Below are 22,890 nucleotides of genomic sequence, written 5' to 3' on the forward strand. Positions count from 1 at the left end.
TACAATTATGTACATTCTTTTTATACAATTATGTACATCCGAATCAGAAAATTTGTGTGTATTATGTTAAGAGTTGATGTGTATTATGTTAAAAGTTTATGTTTATTATGTATTATGTTAGATTATGTGTATTATCTTTTAAAAAGAGTATGTATATTTTGTTATATAATTATGTACATTCATGTATAACATTATGTGTATTCTAGTATAACATTATGTACATTCTTGAACAGCGGGTTTTTTTTAAAGAAAAAACTACTGCCATTCACTGGGGCGGAAAATTTAAAAAAAAATAATAATTAAAACGACATCATTTTGCATCTGGGCGCATAGTGCAACGCGCACCGTGGTGTAGGATATAAATTGCCGTCGTTTCTTTACTTAAAGTGTGACCTTTTTGGACCGCGGTCCACATTATAATTGCTGTATAACTTGGGTCTAAGAAAATTCCTAGTTGTGGGCCTCTATGCCAAGTTTCTGGCCTGCATATACATTTAGGCCCATTTAACTCACCTCAAATCAGAGTTTGAATTTCTACTACAAATTCTGTTTTCATTTTGACCGTTAACTTGGCAGTTCAAAATTCAAATTTAAATTCGGAGAATTATTCGATTATTCAATGAATATTTCAGCGTTCTGCTTCCCCAGAATTTTGTTCTCAAGTCTGCAGATCACTGTGAAGAAGAAAGAGGAGTGAAGACCGAAAAGTCATTGAAGGAACTCAAGCTCTCTGTTCCTACTCAAGAAAAATTTCTTATAAGTCTCCTTTTGTATTATCATCAACCTTGCATAACTCATTTCGGATTTCAATCAACATACTTAAACAGTGATAAGTTTAGATGATTTTGTGTGTTCTTTTATTCTTCAAATGCTGGTCGGTTATTGGGACATTTCACTACGGAGATTTTCGTTTGAATAAAAAAAGGGCCTGAGATTGTTTGTTTCTAAAGTGGATGAATCTATGGTAGGTTAAAACGTTTGAATCTTCATTTCCCCTCTTCTAATTCCTTGGATGGATTATATTAATCGGGGGTCTGAATTAATTAACCCGAATAAATGAATAAATGTGACAAGTATAGGATTAAATGAATATTGATACGAATATAAGTCACGAGGACGAATATTGTATTAATTGTGTATAAAATGCTATTACAACGATAAGAATTATGTAATAACAATACAAGGTATTGAATTAGGACAAAATTGTGCAATAATGAGACAAAGCTATGGATTGGATAAGAGATGTCTAAACAAGAAACAAATGAGGGTTATTATACCCCATGTCGCCCAACAACCCCAGAGAAATTGATGGAGGTCCCCTCAACCGCCTTGGACCGCAACAAATGCCGCGAGACTAGGACAATACAGAGACCGCACCCCTTGGCCGAGCACGGAGCTCAGCCAAGTGGCCGACCTTGATGTGTCCGACCTCACCATGGCCGGCCTCGACCATAGTCTCGATGGACTTCGGCCATGCCTCGATGGACCTCGGCCATGGTCTCGATGGACCTCGATCATGCCTCGATGGACCTTAGCCATTGTCTCGATGGACCTCGACGTGGGTCCGGGTCTAATGCCTCGGGCCTGGTTCGCTCCATATTATTCCGCTCCGAGTCCATTTGTAATTATTCCATCATTAGTCCTCCACTCTCTGAGCTGCGAGAAGTCGTTAGTGAAAGAGAGTACTCCTATTCCATGACCTTAGACAACACGACGCTACTTCCTCCTAAACATAGCATCGAAGTCACACGCGTATATGTATATTTTCCTTCAACAGTTTGTGCTTAATTCTCTTTGCATATGAGTGAGCTCCAACCTTTGGGGTCCGACCTCTAACAAGTGCAAGGATTTGAGCTCCATACCTTACTCGGGTTGGACTCCAAACCTTGAGGTCTAAACCTCCACTAGTGCAATGACTTGAGTCTTGCTCCCCAACCCAAGCTCCTTGGCTTTCGTGCTGAGCCCTTCCACCCGAGCTCTAGTGGTCTTGTGTTACTGAAGAATGCTTTGACAGAACATGCACTACACTAGTGGAGCTTTGGAAAAGTATCAGATGGTCTTCACCGCCTTTCTTTTCAGACTAGCATATCAGTTACCATATTGAGGCTTTAAGAAACTATCCTTGTTGGAGTCAGAATTACCAAAAAGAAGGCGTGACAAGTAATTTTTGTCTACAAGGAAACATTAGAAGATTACTTGTCTTTCAAGATTCAGAGTTCCTATATATGAGAGAAGGATGTTAAACCTAAGGAGACTTTTATTTTTATTTATTTTTTATTTTTTATGAGAGATTAATATTTGTTCAAGAGGTTCCTTCTACGTTTTTCTAAAGGTCCATTCCCTGAATCATCATCTTTTCAATACTTTTGTAATCGGAGTTAAAGAAGATTTATTGAGAAGACAATTTGCAAAGTGATCATTTGTGGACCACATTCCATTCAACTGTGGTGCAGTGATGGGTAAGTTAGTGAGACGGACAGCTACAACGTGGATCTCCAAACAAGGAACTCTTTGGAGTGCTGATTGCATGGACCTCAGCCTCAACAATCTTCTATAAGCTTCATCAGATTGGGTACTTACCTTGTAAGGTGTATCACACATTGGGTTGAGATTGAGGTTTCTTTACTGTCTGTATGATTGACTGTTGAGGTAGTGGATTGGATTTACTGATGGTGGTCCCCCAGACGTAGATACTGTTGTATCGAACTGGGTAAACAATACCTTGTGTTGTTTCTTTCTATTTGACTTAATTTCTGCACCTTGTCTTTTCTCTATCACATGAACTGGTAGAATAAACCTATACTGGGTTAGTGATAAGACAGATTCTCAAAAAGATTAATACTGAATCATTAACTAGATACAATATATATACGAACACAGAAATTTCAAGGGTGATATTGTCAGCATAAATGCTAAATATATGATTATTGCATAAGGGGAAGAACTTCAAACTACGGCTCATTTGTTTGAGAAGGTTTTATGTTTAAATATTGTTAATATTTTGTATGTAACATTTATTAGGATGTTCTTGGGTGATTCCTGGCCTTGCCTCAACGAGAGTTGGGTGAAGAATTTAAGTCACTCCTTCCTCAAATCCGATTTTTTATGAAAAAAAAGGTAAAATTGGGGGCCTAAATACTTATGTGCTTTAAGAACTAGGTAAAATTGAAACAATTCTTTGTTCTAATCTTTGTTTATTGGCTCGTTGGAGTGGCTTAGGCTAGGATTCTTATGTGCATTGTCGTTTGACTCCTCAGTTGTTTGTTCTTCTCTATTCCCTTAAGTTGTTAAAGCATCTAGAAGGTAATATTCACTAATTTAATTTGAGCCTCATCTCTTATTATTGTGTTTACTTGTGTTTTAATTGTGTTATCTTATACTAGATTTTTAATCTCTAATTGTTTGATATTTGCTCAACCATGAATATGAATTTGCTTGGATCCTTGTGGGTTCCAATACTTTAGTGCCTAGAACATACATATTAGTTGTCAAGCAAATGTGTCATAGTCCTAATCCCTTGTGGAACCACATTTTCACCCGTAAACTCACCGTACCACTCCTTTGCATACATTAAATATAAAATCTCTCTCCATATTGCACTTTCGTGCCAAGATTATAGTGTCTGATGAATCCTCCATCTTGGAGGGGCATATTAAGGAAATAAGGAGTAGATTGTCTTCCTCTAGAATTGGTCTTGTAGGTGCATTTGAATGTATATATTTGATTTAGTCTAGTCGTGAAACTGCTTTGCGTTTTCTTCTTATTTCTTTGTCTATATTTGGCTTCATTGTATCAGTGAATATCACCTCCCACTCATTCTTCACTATTTACATCAAAAGATATAATACATAATACATGGCTTTTTTTTTTTTTTTAATTAAAACGAGGAAAATTATTATTACTCAAGTAAAACAATACAATTGCAAGAAACATAGTACATTAATATATATATATATATATATATATATATATATATATATATATAACTAGATTAATGATTTGAATTTGTCTACAGGTTCTCACCTGATTATGGACATATATATAAAGTCGTAATTCACAAGGACTAAAATTATGTTTCAAAGTAACTCATTTTGAATTGGAACCGAAAGGTGACCATTCTCTTGGAGACTCTTTACCGTCTCATATAAGCATTGTTTCACTGGTTTAAAATCTAGCCCCATGTTCTTAATCTTTTCGTTATTGAACCTATACGGAATTGCCCTTGGCTTCATCTCGTCTTTGCACCTAAACACCACACATAACAATATTACACTATGAACCAACCGTGGTACTTTTTAAACATAATTCAAAGAAAATAATAACTTACTTAGTAGGAACGGGATACTCAGGAAAAAACTTAGCAAGAATTTTAACCACTTCGCTACGATGAAGGATGCTATCAGCGCAAATATAGCGGCCAGACGCGGAAGGGGTCTCGTAGAGAAGGATGTGCGCTAGGGCTACATCCCTAACATGGACATAGCCTTGGACTGCATTGGCATAAGTTTTGACGGAGCCAGTCAAGTACTTGAGAATGTGAACAACACTAGCGTTGAGTGTGGGTTGTAGCAATGGTCCGACCACCAACATTGGGTTGAGCACTACTAGGTCTATTCCTTTCTCCTTTGCCACTTCCCATGCTATTTGTTCTGCCACGGTTTTCCCATAGCAGTACCAATTCTACAAATGCATATATAATATTTCAAAAGAATTAATTTTCAACTATAGTGCCATTTGGTAAGATGAAATTGCAATTTCATTTTCACCAAATTTCATAAAATTTACAATGTCATTATTTGGCTGGAAGGAATTGTAATTTCTAGGCTCCATAGCCCACTGAATTGGAATTTCACAACAAATGACAATTTTATTATTGTTATTATTATTAAGGGCATTTCAGTCTTTATTCACTTCTTCCTCAATGAGGGCAATATTGATTGTCTGTCCTTCTGTAGATTGAGAAAACAGTTATCAAATATTGCATTGTAACAAAGTAGTATTTAAAAAAAAAAAAAAAAAGAAAAAAAAAAGGAGCTAATTGTACCTTGGTGCTCTTGCAGAAGTCAAGGTCACTCCAACAAGTCTCATCCACAACCTTGTCTAGCTCTCTGTTAGGATTCATGTACACCGCACCTATCGAAGAAGTGAACACCACTCGCCGGATTCCGCCCACCTCGGCCGCCGCCATTAGCACGTTCTTCGTTCCCATCATCGCCGCCTCCACCATTTGCTATTTCCACATTTCATATCAAATTAGCCGTCAAGAAAATGAAATTTTAATCCCTATCTATAAACAACAAAGATGTGATCACATGCATGCAAACACTCAGATCACTGCGTCACTGAAGCACATTCCGGATTTACCTCCTCTCATAAACTCTTTAGGACCGGGAACGTGAGGGACCCTTAGATTAAATGGGATAAATCCTGTCAAGTTAGCTAAGGATACAAACTTGTAATAACAAGGTCACGAGTTCGAATCTCAACCTTCTTGATATGAGTCGGTCAACTATATATGGACAACCTAAGTTGGTTTACCGTGATCTTTGTCACATAAGGTCACAGGACAAAGTTGACCCAACGCATGTCCTCGAATAGTGACTGCAAGTTTCACTCGTCACTCAAAAAAACAAAAAACAAACAAACAAACAAAACAATGATAAGAATCACATGATGAATAATAAAAGTCGAAAATATAAATTCCATATAAATGTTGCACGTTGGCTTCACAATCTATAAATTGAGCACTATTATAGACCGTACAGGATCATCTGTAACTGGTGATGCAGTGTGGAAAACGCCATCGCAGCCGTCGATAGCTTCACGCAAACTCTGATAATCAAGGAGATCAGCTTTGCAAAGTGTCAGCCTCTCCTTTGCTCCTTCAAGCTCCATCAAATGAACATTCTTTTGATCATCTACAATTAATCATAAATTAAGACAACATTAATTACATTATTACTTAGTATTCGATCTTTCTAATAATTAGATCAGAAGGTAATGAATAAATTAAAAACCTGGTTTTCTAACGGTTCCTCTGACGGTGTAGCCTTTCTCCAGGAGGAGTTTGACGAGCCAGGATGCAATGAAACCTCCGGCGCCGGTGACGCATACAACTCGCCCAGAAACCGACGGCATATTTGTCTAATTGTATGTTAGCTAGTATGGAAATGAGGAAAGAGTTGGGAGTATATATAGTGATTAATTAGTGAATATAACAATACCGACCCAACTGCTACCAAAGTTAGCACTTAGCCAAGTAAAGCGAAATTGTATAATAATGGAAAGTACGTTGAAAATGAAGTTCTATTATTGGAGTGAGATCACAATTCACAAGGGATAGGGCCGGGTGGGAATAAAAAAGGGATCAATCGAAAAATCGCCCACGGATAATTCAATGTTATTATTATTACTCGTCATTTCTATACGCGATGCGCAAAAACATATGCCCAATATTTATATTTTTAAAAATAACTAACAAATTTTTACTAATTAAAATTTAAGTGAAATAAAATTTATTTATATTATATTAATTCAATATATGATGAATATAATGTTTTACAAATATTGTTATCATTAAAGAATATAAGAAAAGATATGATAGAGACATGTGCATGGTAAAAGTAATGGAAAAGATAAGGAAGTTATAACGGTAAGGGTATTTTTGTTCAAAAAATTGTATAGTACAAATCTAAAAGTACAATGTACAAAATAGTTAGAATTAAAAACATGAAAAAAAATGAAGGATATAACTATGATTAAGACTTATTATGTTTTTAAATTATTATTATTATTATTATTATTTTGTTTAATTTGTTTTCACTTTTCAGGTTACTTTTGGTTATATAGTTCAAAAAATGTTAATGGTTTTGCTTTTGGTCAGTTATGTAATTTTTAAAAAAGATTGAAAAATCGAAGATTAATTTAAGAAAAGAAAAAAAATCAACTGCTTGGCCCATTGCATAGCATTTACATTGCTAGAGTACTATATGTCACAAAAATTATGATCTATATACCATACTTATGGTGTGTTTGGGAACTCATAAAATGATTTCTGAAAATTATTTTTTGAGTTTTTAGCATTTTAATGTGCTTGAAAAATTAAGTCAACCAAAATTATTTTTGTTGACTTGAAAAAAATTTGGCGGAAGTCATTTTCTTCACACTCACACGCTGACACACATATCTAGTTTTGATAGTAGTGGGCATGAAGTAGTATAAAAAAAATATACCTAATTATACCAAGTACTATTGTAAACTCGATGCATACAATCCAAAAAAAAAGAGATATATATCAATACTATAGACAATTAGACAGGTAAACTTTCACTAGATACTTAATTATTCAGTGCTATTGTGTTATATGGCATTACTAAATACAGAGTATAATTAAGAAATGGGGACTGTAATTATATGCAGACACATACAGTTAGAAAAATAATTTATAATGGCTGCTAATAAGTAATAATAATCATTAGTCCATTATCAATATGCATGGATCCTTCTAACTTGTACCATATTCATATGCATATACACATGCAACGTGCTTATTGCATGCCAAATTCCCGCAGGCCGGCCGGTTTCCTGCGTGCTTTGATTCTACCTGCAGGAACTACACGTAACCTGACACAATTTAACATTAATTTATTTATTTGATTACATATTATTTTAGTGCTTGCCCAAATAAATAATATGTTTTAATTGAATTTATTTCTACTTTACTATTTATTATGTCGATCTCATGTATGTCTTAAATGATTTATTTAATGTAATAAGTACTTCACATTTTGATATTTTTGGATATATAAAAATATCTTGAACACTCCTTGAATTTGAAATCTTTTGAACTTTCCTAATAAGATTATGCAATATTTAAGTGTGGTGTAATAAGAAATTGGTTCCTAATTTGTTTGAACAATTGAATTAGAAAGAATAACGTCTTTAAGTTGAAGAAAGTCTAAAATAAAGATTGAAAATCATCAAAATAAGATTATTAAAAAGTAGGGTTTGCTAGAAACTGCACCCCCTCCGATTGAGGGGAAGAGGACGAGCTCGACGTACATGTATGAGTTGGAATTGTCCAGGGAGCAAAAGTGCTTTGTTGGAGTTCTAGATTAATCCTACTCTAGTCAAAACATTTAATCTGAATAAGCATTTAAATATCAAGAAGTCAAAACACCATCATTTTGGGATAAATATACATTGTTTATTCATTTAAACTTATTTATGAAATGACACCGCATTTTTTAAAAAATTCAGATCTTCATTCAATTCGTTTGTTTTTTAGATGGACAGTCAAGATTTGTTCTTATTTTTAATAAATAGTACCTATTCATTCACTCACACGCGCACTGTTTTGATAGTGGTAGGTACTGAGTAATATGATATACCTAATTATATTGAGTAATATCAATACCTGATACATACAAAACAAAATAAAATTAGATATATAGTTATATACACCATCATATTGGGATAAATACACATGCTTTTTTTTTTTTTTTTTTTTTTAGCACAAATACACATTATTTAATCATTCAAACTTTACTCATTTACAAAAAAGACACCCTCCTTTAAAAAAAAAAAAATCATCTAGCTCTTCTTCCATTTATTTTTGAGATGGACAGTTGATATTCATTCTCATTTTTAACTAGAGCTACTATATTTACCTTATGCATTCACTCACACCCTAACACACCTATCTAGTTTTGTCGTTTTGGTAGTAGTGGGCACGAAGTAGTATCATATACCTAATTATACTAAGTACTATTGTAAACTTGCTACATAAAAAGAAAATATATATATATATATCAATATTATAGACAGGTAAACTTTCACTAGATACTTTTTTTTTTTTTTTTTGAAAGTTACTGGCTCTATTACATTGTAGTATCTGTTCATATACTTTCTCAACCTACTGAAACACAAAGAACCAATAACGCCTCCACTGAGGCTTGAACTCATAATCTTCCAATTGGAAGTCCAACCCGGATACCATTAGACCACGTAGTCCTAGTTTTCACTAGATACTTAATTATTCAGTGCTATTGTGTTATATAGCATTACTAAATACGGAGTATAATTAAGAAATGGGGACTGGAGAGGATTTGCATCTAGATCTGTATGAGATCGAACGCACGCAAGACATTTAACATATATAGTAAATCCAATCGTAAATCGACATGTTCACCCTCTTTCAGGCTAACTATAGGCAGACATATAGAAAAATAATTTATAATGGCTGCTAATAAGTAATTATAATCATTAGTCCATTAATATGCATGGATCATTCTAACTTAGCTTGTACCGTTAGAAAAATAATTTATAATGGCTGCTGCTAATAAGTAATAATAATCATTAGTCCATTATCAATATGCATGAATCCTTCTAACTTGGACCATATGCATATGCATATACACATGCAATCTGCTTATTGCATGCCATATTCCCGCAGGCCGGTTTCGTGCATGCTTTGATTCTACCTGCAGGAACTACATGTAAACTGACACAATTTAACTTTGATTAATTTATTTACATATTATTTTAGTGCTTGCCCAAATAAATAATATGTTTTAATTGAATTTATTTGTACTATTTTTCTATTTATTATGTCGATCTCATGTATGTCTTGAATGATTTCTTTTATGAAGGTATCACATTTTGATTATTTTTGGATATATAAAAATATATCTTGAACACTCCTTGAATTTGAAATCCTTTGAACTTTCCAAATAAAATTAAGAAACATTTAAGTTTTGTGTTGTAATAGTAAATTGGTTCCTAATTTGTTTGAACAAACAAATTAGAAAGGATCAAAACTTTAAGTTGAAGAAAGTCTAAAAAATAAAAATTAAAAATCATGAAAAGACAATGATTTTACTAAGCTAGAACTCTCTCGCGAAACCTTCTCTCTACCTCGACTGCGCTCTGATGGCGGCATCACCGGGGGCCGTCGTGCCCCCTCCCCGTACCTTCGCGGACGTTATCTCGGCCACCTCCGAAGACATGCCCCTTCGACTTCCTGGCAAATTCAAGGGCATGTCGGCGGTATCTTTCTCAGACCAGGACGTCCAGCGCTTTTCCCAAAGGTTTAGATTTGCGCTGATTGGAAAATTTGCAAAAAGTCGACCCTTAATGGCAGATCTCCGGAAGGTTTTCAACCAGATCGGCTTTGGGGGTGCTTTCACGCTTGGGTTGCTCGATCACCGACATGTTTTGATAAATTTTGATCACGAGTCGAATTTTCAACGTTGTTGGCTACGAAGATCCTGGACGATACACGGATCCATAATGCGCGTCTTCAAATGGACTCCAGATTTCAACCCAGAAAAAGAATCTCCCATCGTCCCCGTTTGGATTGCGTTCGAGGGCCTCCCAGCTCACCTTCACGACAAAATAGCAATATACTCCATCGCCAACTTGATTGGCAACCCGCTGAAAGTCGACAATTCTACCCTGACACACAATCGCCCGTCCATAGCCCGAGTTTGCGTCGAATTAAACGTCAGCAATGATCTCCCGAAACAGATCTGGATCAATAATGGCTCTTTCGGCGGCTTTGCACAGCAGGTCTCTTATGAATTCATTCCCCCCTACTGCTCGGGTTGTCGAAAATTTGGACACCTTGCTTCAAACTGCCGGAGTACCCAAAAAGACACCCCATATCATGAAGGCCGTCGAGACTCCACGAAGGAACTTGAAGCCCTCCCGGATACCCACCGACCGCTAATTGTGCCACTTAGAAAGAGGTGGCGACCCATTGTGCCAGTTGAAACACACGCTGCTGAGCCTGTTCCCTCACATCATGAGCTCCCGCTTCAAGACACGGGAAGCACAATTGTGCCCCTAGAAATTCCGGACACCAACGCCTCCCTTGGGAAGTTTATTATCGATGATCAAGGGCTTCGATCTTCGTCCAGGACAGGAACCCAACCTGGACACTTATCGGATGGAGATGAAGTACAAGATGCCCAAAGCTTCGACCGATCGCTGTTAGAATCTTGGAAGGAGGCGAGCAAAATTTTTGCTGCAAAAATTGGGCGTTCAAACCCGAATGACTTCATAACAGTCACGAAGAAAAAGAGTCGGCCCCGGAAAGATTATTCTGCTAACACCCCATCCGTCACTACACGCCTTGCTGCGGGAAAGATCACAAGAGTTACTTTCTCGCATCGTCTTAAATGATTCTTCTAAGCTGGAACGTAAGGGGCCTGCTATCCTCACGTCGCAGGCTCAAACGACTACTAAGACGTGAGCACATACAATTGATCTCTCTTATTGAACCCTTCCTCACCCCTGATCGGCTGGATCATTATGTCCGGGACCTCGGGATGTCTGGGGGTTTTGCATCTTTACAGTCGAAGATTTGGCTTTTATGGGCAGATTCGTTCGAAGTGGAAGTTGAGCAAGACAGTGATCAGTTTCTGCTATGCAATGTCCGCTTTGTCCCGTGGCAGTTCTCCTTTGTTTTCATTGCTATCTATGCGAAACATTCAAGAGCAGACCGGGCTCAGCTTTGGGCTCAGCTATCTCCGCTAATTGACGGCACCAGGCCGGTTCTTCTTGGGGGTGATTTCAATGTCATCTCAAGTGTGTCTGAGTATAGAGGATCTGCTGTCCCGAAACTTGGAAGCATCTCGGATTTTTCAGAGTTTATTGCGGACAACTCTTTGCTTGATCTTCCCACGCTGGGCGGGCAGTACACTTGGCATGGTATCCGTCATACGGGGGCTGTTTGGAAGAGGCTGGATCATTTCTTGATGAACTCAGCGCTCAGGGATTTTTTCACGGAAGTTCGTATTGATGTTTTGGCTCGAACATCCTCTGACCACTCCCCGGTTCTCTTAACCGGTGCTAACACTGCCTTATCATCTCCTAAGCAGTTCCGGTTTCAGACGATGTGGACTACGCATCCTAGCTTCATGGACACTGTCCACTTAAGCTGGAATCAACCGGCTGATGGCGGTGGAATGCGAGCATTAGCTTACAAGCTAAAGCGTCTCAAGCAGGCCCTCCGGTCCTCGAATCGAGACACCTTTGGGAATGTCTTTGATCGTATTCGTAGCCTGGAGTTAGAGGTTGGCGTAGCCGAAACAGCTTATGATGACAACCCCTCGGAGCACACTCGGGCTTTGTTACAAAAACTGCAAGCTGACCTGCTTTTAGCCCTCAGACAGGAGGAATTGTTCTGGAAACAGAAAGCTCGGATCAAGTGGCTAAAAGAGGGGGACGCTAACACCCGTTACTTCCATGTGGTGGTCAAAGACAAGCATCGCCGTCAACGCATTAGCGCCATTAAGAGCGCCTCGGGCACTCTCATCTTGTCTCAGCCGGCAATCCAGGAGGAAGCAGTTGCCTTCTTCGCCGGTCTTTTCTCGGCTGAAGATTGCCAAGGTATGGAGCATCTTCTACATTGCCTGCCCCAGGCGCTAACCGTGGAAGATGCTGCCTCTCTGTCCCGGCTCGTTTCTCGGCAGGAAGTTAAAGACGCAGTCTGGATGTTGGATCCAGACAGCGCGGTTGGCCCCGATGGTTTCTTAGGCGCTTTCTTTCGCCATTGCTGGGAGATTATTCATGAGGATGTTTATATGGCGACTCTGGATTTCTTTGCGGGTGTCCCTTTTCCCCGAGCTCTAGCCAGTGCCCAGATTGTACTAATTCCCAAGAAGACGAATCCAGACACTTTCGCAGACTTCCGGCCGATTAGCTTATGTACCTTCACTAGCAAAGTCTTCACAAGAATTATTGCTTCCCGACTCAACCCTTTGCTGCCTAAGTTGATCTCGCGGGAACAGGCGGGCTTTGTGGAGGGACGGAATATTCAGGATAATATCTTGTTGGCTTTAGAGCTTCTGCAACATATTGATAAGAGATGTCGGGGCTCAAATGTTGTCGTCAAGCTGGATATGATGAAGGCCTTTGACCGAGTATCATGGCCCTTCCTTAGGGCTGTTTTAAGCAAGTTCGGTTTTCCAGTGAACTTTATCAATCTTGTCATGGGCAATCTTGAAGCGACGAGGTTCTCTGTCTTGGTTAATGGTGTCAGTAGCGGCTTTTTCCAACCAACACGTGGGGTCAAGCAAGGCGACCCGCTATCTCCCCTCCTCTTTATCCTTGTCTCGGAGGCGCTTTCTCGTTCCCTTATTCTAAAAATGGGCACATGAATGTTATCTCCGTACTCTGCAGGTTTAAACTGTCCAATTGTTACCCACCTGGCTTTTGCAGATGATATAGTGGTCTTTGTTAATGGTTCTTCCAGCTCTCTAACGGCTTTATCTCAGGTCCTAACGCAGTATCAGCTTGGGTCCGGCCAAAAAATGAACTTTAGAAAGAGTTTCTTTGTGACTTCCAGGCACTGTACCAACGGGAGGGCGACGAATATGGCAAGCATTTTGGGCATGCAACGTTCAACCCTCCCCTTCCGATATCTCGGAGTGAACTTGTTTCGAGGGAGAAATAGACCAATCTTTTACCAACACCTCTTGGAGCGTGTGGACGGTAGGTTGCAGGGTTGGCAGCGCAAGCTGCTCTCCCCGGGCGGCAGACTGACTTTAATCAAGCACGTTCTATCTACAATTCCACAGTTCACTATGTCCTCAGTGGTTCTCCCTAAGCACACGGAAAAATCCCTGGAGTCCAAATTCGCCAGATTCTTTTGGGGCATGGCGGACGGGAAACAGAAAAGGCATTGGCTCTCTTGGCGCAAAATCTGCCTTCCTACGCAGGAGGGTGGGTTAGGTATTCGATCCTTGTCTGCAGTCCAGCAGGCGTGCTCGGCCAAGCTATATTTTAATTACTTGCAGGGGGATTCTTTGTGGAGCTCGTTTATGCATGCCCGCTATCTTGATAACCTTGCAAGGGCAACTGACTCACCAACATGGAGGCGCATGATGCAGGTGAGAGACTTTGTCGAGGAAAATACCGCCCCCCGTCCGGAGGGCTTAATTTGGACCCCCTCATCATACGGCAACTTCAGTTTTTCCACCGCCTACGAAGCTCTCCGACCCCGTGCGGGGAGATATCTCTCTGCCGAGTGCATTTGGAGATGCGGTATACCAGCGAAGATTTCAATCTTCATGTGGAAGCTCTTGCGAAATTTGCTTCCTTTCCCTAACATTCTCGCAGGTTTTGGTATTTGTTTGACGTCGAGATGTCCTCTTTGCATGAAAGCCAGTGCGAGTCTGGAGCACTGTCTTTTTCAATGCAGTTGTGCCCAAGGAGTATGGTGTTACTTTGGTGGCCTTTTCGGTGTTTCGTTGGACGCATCGACCTCAGTTCGGGCGACTTGTCAATCCTGGTGGCTCAATGCATCTCCGGACTCGGCGCTGCGACACTATGCTTATTTTATTCCTTGTTTAATCTTGTGGTATCTGTGGTGTTCCTATAATGAGGGTCTTTATGAGGGCAAGGCTTTCTCCGTCATTGGTGCAGTCAAGCGTATCAAAAGCGAATCGGCGGCCCTTTCATTGGTTCAGCCGATTCGTCACAAGAGGCCGGAGGACTCAGTTCTTCTTACGGAGGGATTAATCATTCGTTTTGCTAACCCTATTCGACGAACAACTCTTTGGATAAAGTGGCTTGCACCGCCATCGGGGAGGTTGAAACTAAACACAGATGCTCTCTTCTCTCCCAACGGAGCAGCAGGGGGCGCTTGCCTTCGCGATCATGAAGGCCAGATCATAGCGGGGCTATGCTATCACTTGGATGCAGGCTCAGCACTTGAAGCAGAAGCTCTCTCTTTACGATTTTCCTTGAGTTGGTGTGATGCAGCTGTTAAACGACCATTCATTATCGAAGTTGACTCTTTGGCTCTCGTGCAGTTTGTGACAAATCATTTGGCGAAGCTACCTTGGAGGCTTCGGGAAGCTATCCTCTATGCACGGGGTTGTCTCTCCTTATGGGGCTCCATGCTTCATCATGTCTACAGGGAGGCCAATCATGTGGCAGATGCTCTGGCCACAGAAGGCCTCAACACTAGCTCTTCCGCTCTTTACAGCTCTTTGAATTCGTTGCCTGTTAAAGCCAGATTGGCTCTTTTGTGTGATCTTAGGGGTCTTGTATTCCGACGTTCTGTTTCTCATCAATAATAGCCCTTTTCAATTAAAAAAAAAAAAAGAAAAGACGATTATTAGAAAGTTGAGTTTGCTAGAGACTAACTGTGGAGGGAGCATTAGCCTCCCCCTCCCATGCACTAATAGAGAGGAGGGGGGAGGACGAGGTTGATGTATGAGTTGGAATTGTCCAGAGAGCAAAAGCGCTTTGTTGGAGTTCTGGGTTAACCTTACGCTCATCATTTTCAAAAGGAAATAAAAATTAATTAATTGGAAATGATAAAAGGATATTAGAAAGCAATACGAGTACTATAGGGATATATTTGTCTACAATAGTTCAATTTATATGATGCAAAGTGACATTGAAAAGCTAACTCATTAGGAAACAACTTTTCTCAAGACACCAAAGCCTAAATTTGAGTTTTAGAATGTCAAAAATTAGGCTGAAGATAGACCAGCGAATCTGTCCAGAAAATTCAGCAACTTTTAAAAAAAATTCTAACCTATTTCTTCTGATATGTGTATGTGTGTGTGCGCGTATATATATATATATATATATATATATATATATATATATATATATATATATATATTCTTCCAAAGGGGGAAAGAATGGTGGAGGGACAAATTTAGGGCTTAGGAACTTCAATTTTAGAGATAAAATCTCACCAAGAAGTTAGCTTGAAGTTGAATCTCAAACATAACAAGCTTGGGAAGGAAGATATAAATTATTCGTGGATGACAAATCCATAAGTCGATCGTCTGATACGTAAGGTTTTATATTTTTTCTATCTTTTCTTCTTCTAATTGAGATGCTTATTTTGAACCTTCGTGATTTTTTCGCCATATGAGTAGCTAATTTTCTTTAAGAATTTAAATTATTGTGAAGTTTATCATACTAACTTGTTCTTAAACTTTTGAGTTTATAATATTTCTATTTCTTTAAGTATATATGGTATGTGTAAAGTTTAATTAGTTATTACATAGAACCCTAGCAAAGCTGTATGGGATTCTTATTTGTTAATTGCACACGAGGAAGGGCCAGTCAAAAGACCCAGGTGGTGGAACGAACCTGCTAAAACAAACAAGAAAGCAAAAGATAAAAAGAATGATGGGTGGATAAGCCCCAAGAGTAAGGAGAGAGAACCTTAGAGTTGAGATGCTAATCCCAAGGAGGCCCCCAAGGTTTCTCCCATTGATGCCCCACACACCGATACTTCTAACTCCATTTATAGTATGACCAAGTGAGGTGTTGTCCTATGTTGAAGAATGCAAGATGGTATGGTTACCCCCACCACTCCTCACAAAACTCCCTAGTGTACAAATTCTAATATGATTGATTCCATAAGCAACATGGTCAAACATAGACGAGTGTCACATTGAAGCGGGAGATTAAACTACTCATACAATTTGGTGAGTTTAAAGATTTCATGGATTGGGACAAAGTGGCAGAGAAAAATGTTGAGGCGAGTAGGGAAAAGACAATGACCCAATCCTCACAGCAAGGGAGGGGGAAATGATGGACAAGCACAAGTCTCGATTGACATAAACAAAAAGTTAGTAAAGAAACCTATGTATTCTTTGGTGAGTGGACCATACCACAAAGAATACGTGTAGAGATGGTGTGTATGTGGGGGCCATTGGTGACCCAACCAAGCTAACTATACAACGAATAGAGCCTATTATGTTCACCAACGAAGATTTATGCATAGGAAGGGCTGCCCGGCAAGATGCATTGGTTTTCTCTATAGACATCAACGATATGATTGTAAGGGGGTTGAGGTGTAAATGTTTGAGGGATGGGGTCCAAAGTGGGACAAGGCGGAAAGTTAAGGAGGTAAGAGTGTAAAGACGGGATGAATAGGGTGAAAAGTGTAGAAAAGAAAGGGGCGAGGTGGATATTCAAGGGTTGAAGTACGATAAGGCATAAAGTATAGAGCGTCAAAGTGTAAAGACTAGGAAGGGGGAATGCTTCGGGCGTGACAAAGGGTATGTTTGCCCTCCACCTGGCTGACACCCTATCCACTGGTCATGGGTATGGTCGAGTGTGGCAAGTGGTTGTGTTTTGCATGAAAGACAAGGGGCACCTTTGAGCCCCGCCCAACCAAGTAGGGCAGCAGCTAGTGTCCCTTACCCGCCCGAGCACGGCAAGGGGCCTGTAAATACCCAAAAGAAAACATAAAAAATACTTGATTGTATATCAAATTCAAAGTATCGGTTACAATGAAGTATTAAATAGAAAGGGATACAATCTCTGGACATGAGACGTCCTTTAATTCTTTACTGAAGTATGTCGAATTGTCCTAGTTCCTTGCTGAAGAACCTCCGGAGTTAAGTAGCTTGTTCTTCAATGAAAGACTTATATGTTGCTTGATCGTCAAAGAAGGGCTCCTGGTTCTCAAATGGCACGATCCTCAGCATGGGTGTATGTGGGTGTATGTTTGATGCGTTCCAGATGATATCTTGCTAGATTTTGACCGTGTTTCGGTATACCGTCTGAGAGCTCCTTTCCCCCAAATTGAAACCACTATTTATAGTGGTGAAGGTAGGATAGCTCTAACAACTTCTATCTTTTAAGATAATTTTTGAATTAAATATAAATAAATTTATTTAATTATGAAGAATGCATCGTGAGTCGTGATACCATCACGTCCAAGTTCATGATTTCATCCTATCTTCAAATCAATTTAGATTATCCAAATTTTATAAAATTATATGGTCCACATATATTCGGCAAATTATATTGTGGACCGCGGTCCAATGCATTGTGGTCCAGCATCAAATATGCACTACAATTTCATTTCAACACAACTACAGTATCATTTTGATATAACTATAGTTTCGTTGGACAATATACATATGATTCAAATATGTGAAATTGTTATTCAGTTTCATTTTATATACACTGTAGTTTCATTTCAACACAAGTACAGTTTCATTTCAATTCAATTGTAATTTCATTTGATAATATAATAAAAATAATACTTGAGACAGTGTCAGTTTAGATACACTATAATGTCTATCGTTTTGGACCATGGTCCACAGTATAATTGCTGCATATATTCTTGATGGGCCAAAACCAAGTCAAATTCGCCAATTAGACAGTCCAATTAATCCAAATAACTTGGTCCAACCCAATTAAATATTCCATCAATTTAGGTAGAACAATCCAACACCCAACTACTCTTAATTAAGTAATTAGAGCAATTAATTATTTATTTGGTCATTATAATGAACCCAATTAAATAAGTCTTAGTCCAATTAATGAAATTAAAGTAATTAGTTATCAACCAAGGCCTAATAGCACACAAATCAGTCCATTAAACTTTCAATGCCTACAAGGCCACCGATGTTGAATGGGGTACAGTCCATTGGCGGTCATATGGGCTTGTTTTGTGACGTGGTGGGAGGTTGGTGGCCTTGTGGAAGATTTTATCAATTGGCAATGGCATATGTGTGGATGGGATTTCTTGGGCATTCTGGTCCAATTGTTCACCAAAGTTTTTGGCCTAAAACACTCCAAATTATTAAATTATAGACACTTTTCGATCTTTGGGTACATTTTCTAGCGAAACTCTGTTTTAGGCAATTTATATCTACACCACGGCGCGCGTTGTACTGTGCGGCCAGATGTAAAACGACGTCGTTTTAATTTTTTTTTTTTTGAAATTTTCCGTCCCAGTGAATGGCAGTAATTTTTTCTTTAAAAAAAATCCATTGTTCAAAAATGTACATAATGTTATACTAGAATACACATAATTGTATACATGAATGTACATAATTATATAACAAAATATACATACTCTTTTTAAAAGATAATACACATAATCTAACATAATACATAATAAACATAAACTTTTAATATAATACACATCAACTCTTAACATAATACACACAAATTTTCTGATTCGGATGTACATAATTGTATAAAAAGAATGTACATAATTGTATAAAAAATATACATAACTGTATGAACAAATACACATAATTGTGTGAAAAATACATATAATTGTGTGAAAAAATACACATAATCACAGCAACTTCCTACCGCGCCTCCCAAAACGACGTTGTTTTGGGAGGCGCGCGGCGCACAGTGCTACGCGCGCCGTGGTTTAGGGTATAATGATTGTCTGTTTTAAGCAATGGTAACCTAGTCTCATCACTTTTCTTCTTTAAAAAAAAAAAAAAAAATCTTTTCCAATTTTATTCATATCTTTCCCCATGCAACATGCAACATGCAACATATGTATTTTAAATTTCACAAGTGTGTTATTTTTCTTTATACTCTATAACTAATTAGATTTAATTTCAAAAATTTTGCATTGAGTATTTATCTGACTTTCAATTGGGCTATAAATAGTCACTTAACTAATCACATTTATCAATTTTCATCATTGACTTTCAATTTGACGATAAATGGTTCCGGTCTCCTGGCTATTGATTTTAATTTGTTCCAAATTTGTTGTCCTCTGGTTAAATATTCATTTAATAAACATTAAATTTAAGGGTAATAATATAAAATTGGCTTGTTGTCTAGATCGGCAAATTGAGTTTATAAACTTTTTTTTGAAAACCAAGACCATAAACCTAATACATTGGGTTCATATTAGTGGGAATGTGAAGAACCAAAATTTTACATTATTACCCTTAAATTTAATGTTTACTAAATTTATATTTAACTGAATGGTTAAACTTGGAACAAAATCAATAGTCAATGAACTCATTTATGATCAAATTGAAAGTCGAGGATGAAAATTGGTAAATATGAATAGCTAATGGACCATTTATGACTCAATTGAACGTCGAGGATAAAATTTGATAAATGTTAATAGTCAATTGACTATTTCTGGAATTAACTCTAAATAATTATGTTTTTAAAAATTGTGAATTCATATACTTGTTAATGAGAGACAAGCTAGTAAAGTTGGTGAATGTTGATTGTCAATACTTAGCTTCCTCTATGACTAATTCTGTTTTTTAATTGCGATGTTATATATTTATTCATGAGAGACAGGTAAAGTTGGTGAATGTTGATTATCGATACTTACCTTCCTCTTCTAGAATAGATTATAGATGCTAATTTAATATATTGCATTTATTTTGATCATGTGACTTTAGATGAAATTTTTTATGTTTTATTGTTAATAATTAACATAAAAAGACAAAACATATCTTTGTTTTTTTTTTTTTTTCTTTTGGATGTCAAACAATGAGAAAAGTGCTATTGATCAAGTAAAATAATACAAGACTTGTATACCCAGGATTGTATATTTCTAAGTATATAACTTTGATCTAAGACCAATAAAAATAAACGTACTTTCTTTTAATCCATGATTTGTGCTTATAGTAAGCTTTGGTCACGTTGGATCTAATAGTAACTAAATGAAAATATTACATATGAATTGGATTCTCATCTTGGGTTGGAATTGGAAGGTGACCGTTTTCTTGGAGGCTCTTAACTGTCTCATACAAGCATTGTTTCACGGGCTTAAATTCCAGTCCTAAATTCTTAATCTTCTGGTTAGTAAATTTGTACGGAATTACCTTGGGTTTCCCTTCGTCTTTGCACCTAAACACCACATCAAAAATATTACATCATTAACAAATCCTCACAAATTTTAAAAACAAATTCATAAAGAATAATATAATGTAACGTAACATACTTGGTAGGAATAGGATATTCGGGAAAAAATTTAGTCAAAATTTCAACCACTTGACTACGGTGAAGGATGGTGTCAGCGCAGATATAACGACCGGAGGCAGAAGGGGTCTCGTAGAGAAGGATGAGAGCTAGGGCTACATCCCTAACATGGACATAGCCTTGGACTGCATTGGTATAAGTTTTGACAGAGCCAGTCAAATACTTGAGAATGTGAACGACACTAGCGTTGACTGTGGGTTGTAGCAATGGTCCGACCACCAACATTGGGTTGAGCACGACTAGGTCTATTCCTTTCTCCTTTGCCACTTCCCATGCTATTTGCTCTGCCACGGTTTTCCCATAGCAATACCAATTCTACAAATGCATATATATAAATTAATTTGAAATGAATTTATTCTGAACTAAATAGTAGCTAGCCTATAACCAGTTTAGTTGGGGTGAGTGATCGTGCACTCTCATCCTTTAAGAGAGGTCAGGAGTTCAAACCCCCCTCGTATGAAAAAACTAATCTGACTAGCGGTCCAGTGCGAATGATGATATGACGATTAATTGGTTCCTCCTCCTACAGTTAAGGTCTGTCCAAAACACCTAACGTATAGTACGTACCTGGGTGTTCTTGCAGAAGTCAAGGTCGCTCCAGCAAGTCTCATCCACAACCTTGTTTGGCTCTCTGTTAGGATCCATGTACACCGCACCGATCGAAGATGTGAACACCACTCGGCGAATTCCGGCCGCCGCCGCCGCCGTTATCACGTTCTTCGTCCCTATCACCGCTGACTCCACCATTTGCTGCTCCCACATTTCATATCAATTTTAGTTATAATAAAGAAAATGAAATTTTAATTCTTCTTTAATTTATAAACAACAAATTAAAGATGACCTCCACAATCTATAAACTAGTTCTATTATGATTATTAATTTTTAAAAACCTGTTTTTCTTTTCTTCTTGTTGTAACGGGTCAAAATTATACTTACAATCACTACTCAAAAGTGGTAAATATCCCGCTTTTTGATTCTAGTCAAGTTGGTAAGGCACAAATATAGTAACTATACATTTTCAAATTGAACTCTTAATAGAAGCAACTTATTAATTTTTTTTTTATTTGAATTAATCAGCTATAAACAATCTATCTTGGACGAGTTGGACCAGCGCATTAGTTTTTCCCTTTTTCTCTTAGCTTTGACAAATAGATACAAATAGTATTTGTAAGCTAGAATATATACTCCCCAAAATATAACTTGGTCAACCCATAGTCACTTGCAGGTTTCTTCTCGATTATTTTCACAACAAATTAAAATATAATTATGAACACATGATATATATGATCCCAATAAAATAAAAGAAACAACGTAACTCAAGCAAGCTAAGTAATCAATCAAAGAACATTACAAATTAAATAAATTAAATAAAAAATGGACGTACAGGATCATCGGTAACTGGTGATGCAGTGTGGAAAACGCCATCGCAGCCGTCGATAGCTTCATGCAAACTCTTATAATCAAGGAGATCAGCTTTGCAAAGTGTCAGCCTCTCCTTTGCTCCTTCAAGCTCCATCAAATGAACATTCTTTTGATCATCTACAATTAATCATAAATGAAGACAACATTAATTACATTATTACTTAGTATTCGATCTTTCTAATTAGATCAGAAGGTAATGAATAAATTAAAAACCTGGATTTCTAACGGTTCCTCTGACGGTGTAGCCTTTCTCCAGGAGGAGTTTGAGGAGCCAGGAGGCAATGAAACCTCCGGCGCCGGTGACGCATACAACTCGGCCAGAAACCGACGGCATATTTGTCGTCGTGAGCGTTTGTTAATTACTTGTAAGTATGGAAATGAGAAAAGAGATAGATGGAGTACAACGACCCCATGCAAGGGGGTACGGTATTTATAGGAAGTCGATTCACCTACCACGAAAGTTGGCAGCTCTATTCGAGGAAAGGAAAATTGTATAAAAATGGAAAGTAGTTTTTTTTTTTTTTTTTTCAACCAAAAAAAAAAATGGGAAGTAGTTGAGAATGAATTTTCTTTGGTGATATGCAATCATGATTCTCAATTTTTCTTTCAAAAATAAGTTTACTACCAAGTATTATATTGATCGAAAAAAATGTCAAGTAGGCCCTCGAACATTACCTAAGAAGTCAAATAGAGCCCTAAACTTTTTAAAGTAGCATC

At 37.8% G+C, this 22,890-nt stretch overlaps 2 protein-coding genes across 2 annotated transcripts; both read right to left on the reverse strand.

Annotated features, from left to right (window-relative positions):
• Positions 1–4,076: 4,076 nt before the first annotated feature.
• Positions 4,077–22,562, reverse strand: LOC109164749 (cinnamoyl-CoA reductase 1-like). The gene is made up of 6 exons (XM_019313297.1): positions 22,512–22,562; positions 6,018–6,167; positions 5,764–5,918; positions 5,045–5,230; positions 4,328–4,680; positions 4,077–4,245 (listed from the first exon to the last, which is right to left on the reverse strand). The coding sequence occupies exons 2-6, from the start codon at positions 6,136–6,138 to the stop codon at positions 4,077–4,079; spliced, it is 984 nt and encodes a 327-aa protein (XP_019168842.1). The 5' UTR covers positions 6,139–6,167; positions 22,512–22,562.
• On the reverse strand, positions 20,255–22,556 carry LOC109164697 (cinnamoyl-CoA reductase 1-like). The gene is made up of 5 exons (XM_019313239.1): positions 22,387–22,556; positions 22,136–22,290; positions 21,319–21,501; positions 20,714–21,066; positions 20,255–20,619 (listed from the first exon to the last, which is right to left on the reverse strand). Exons 1-5 carry the CDS (start codon positions 22,505–22,507, stop codon positions 20,442–20,444), a joined length of 990 nt encoding a protein of 329 aa, XP_019168784.1. The 5' UTR covers positions 22,508–22,556; the 3' UTR covers positions 20,255–20,441.
• Positions 22,563–22,890: the final 328 nt, after the last annotated feature.

The sequence above is a fragment of the Ipomoea nil genome, unplaced genomic scaffold (assembly GCF_001879475.1).
Source record: "Ipomoea nil cultivar Tokyo-kokei standard unplaced genomic scaffold, Asagao_1.1 scaffold3069, whole genome shotgun sequence".
In the NCBI taxonomy this organism is placed as follows: Eukaryota; Viridiplantae; Streptophyta; class Magnoliopsida; order Solanales; family Convolvulaceae; genus Ipomoea; species Ipomoea nil.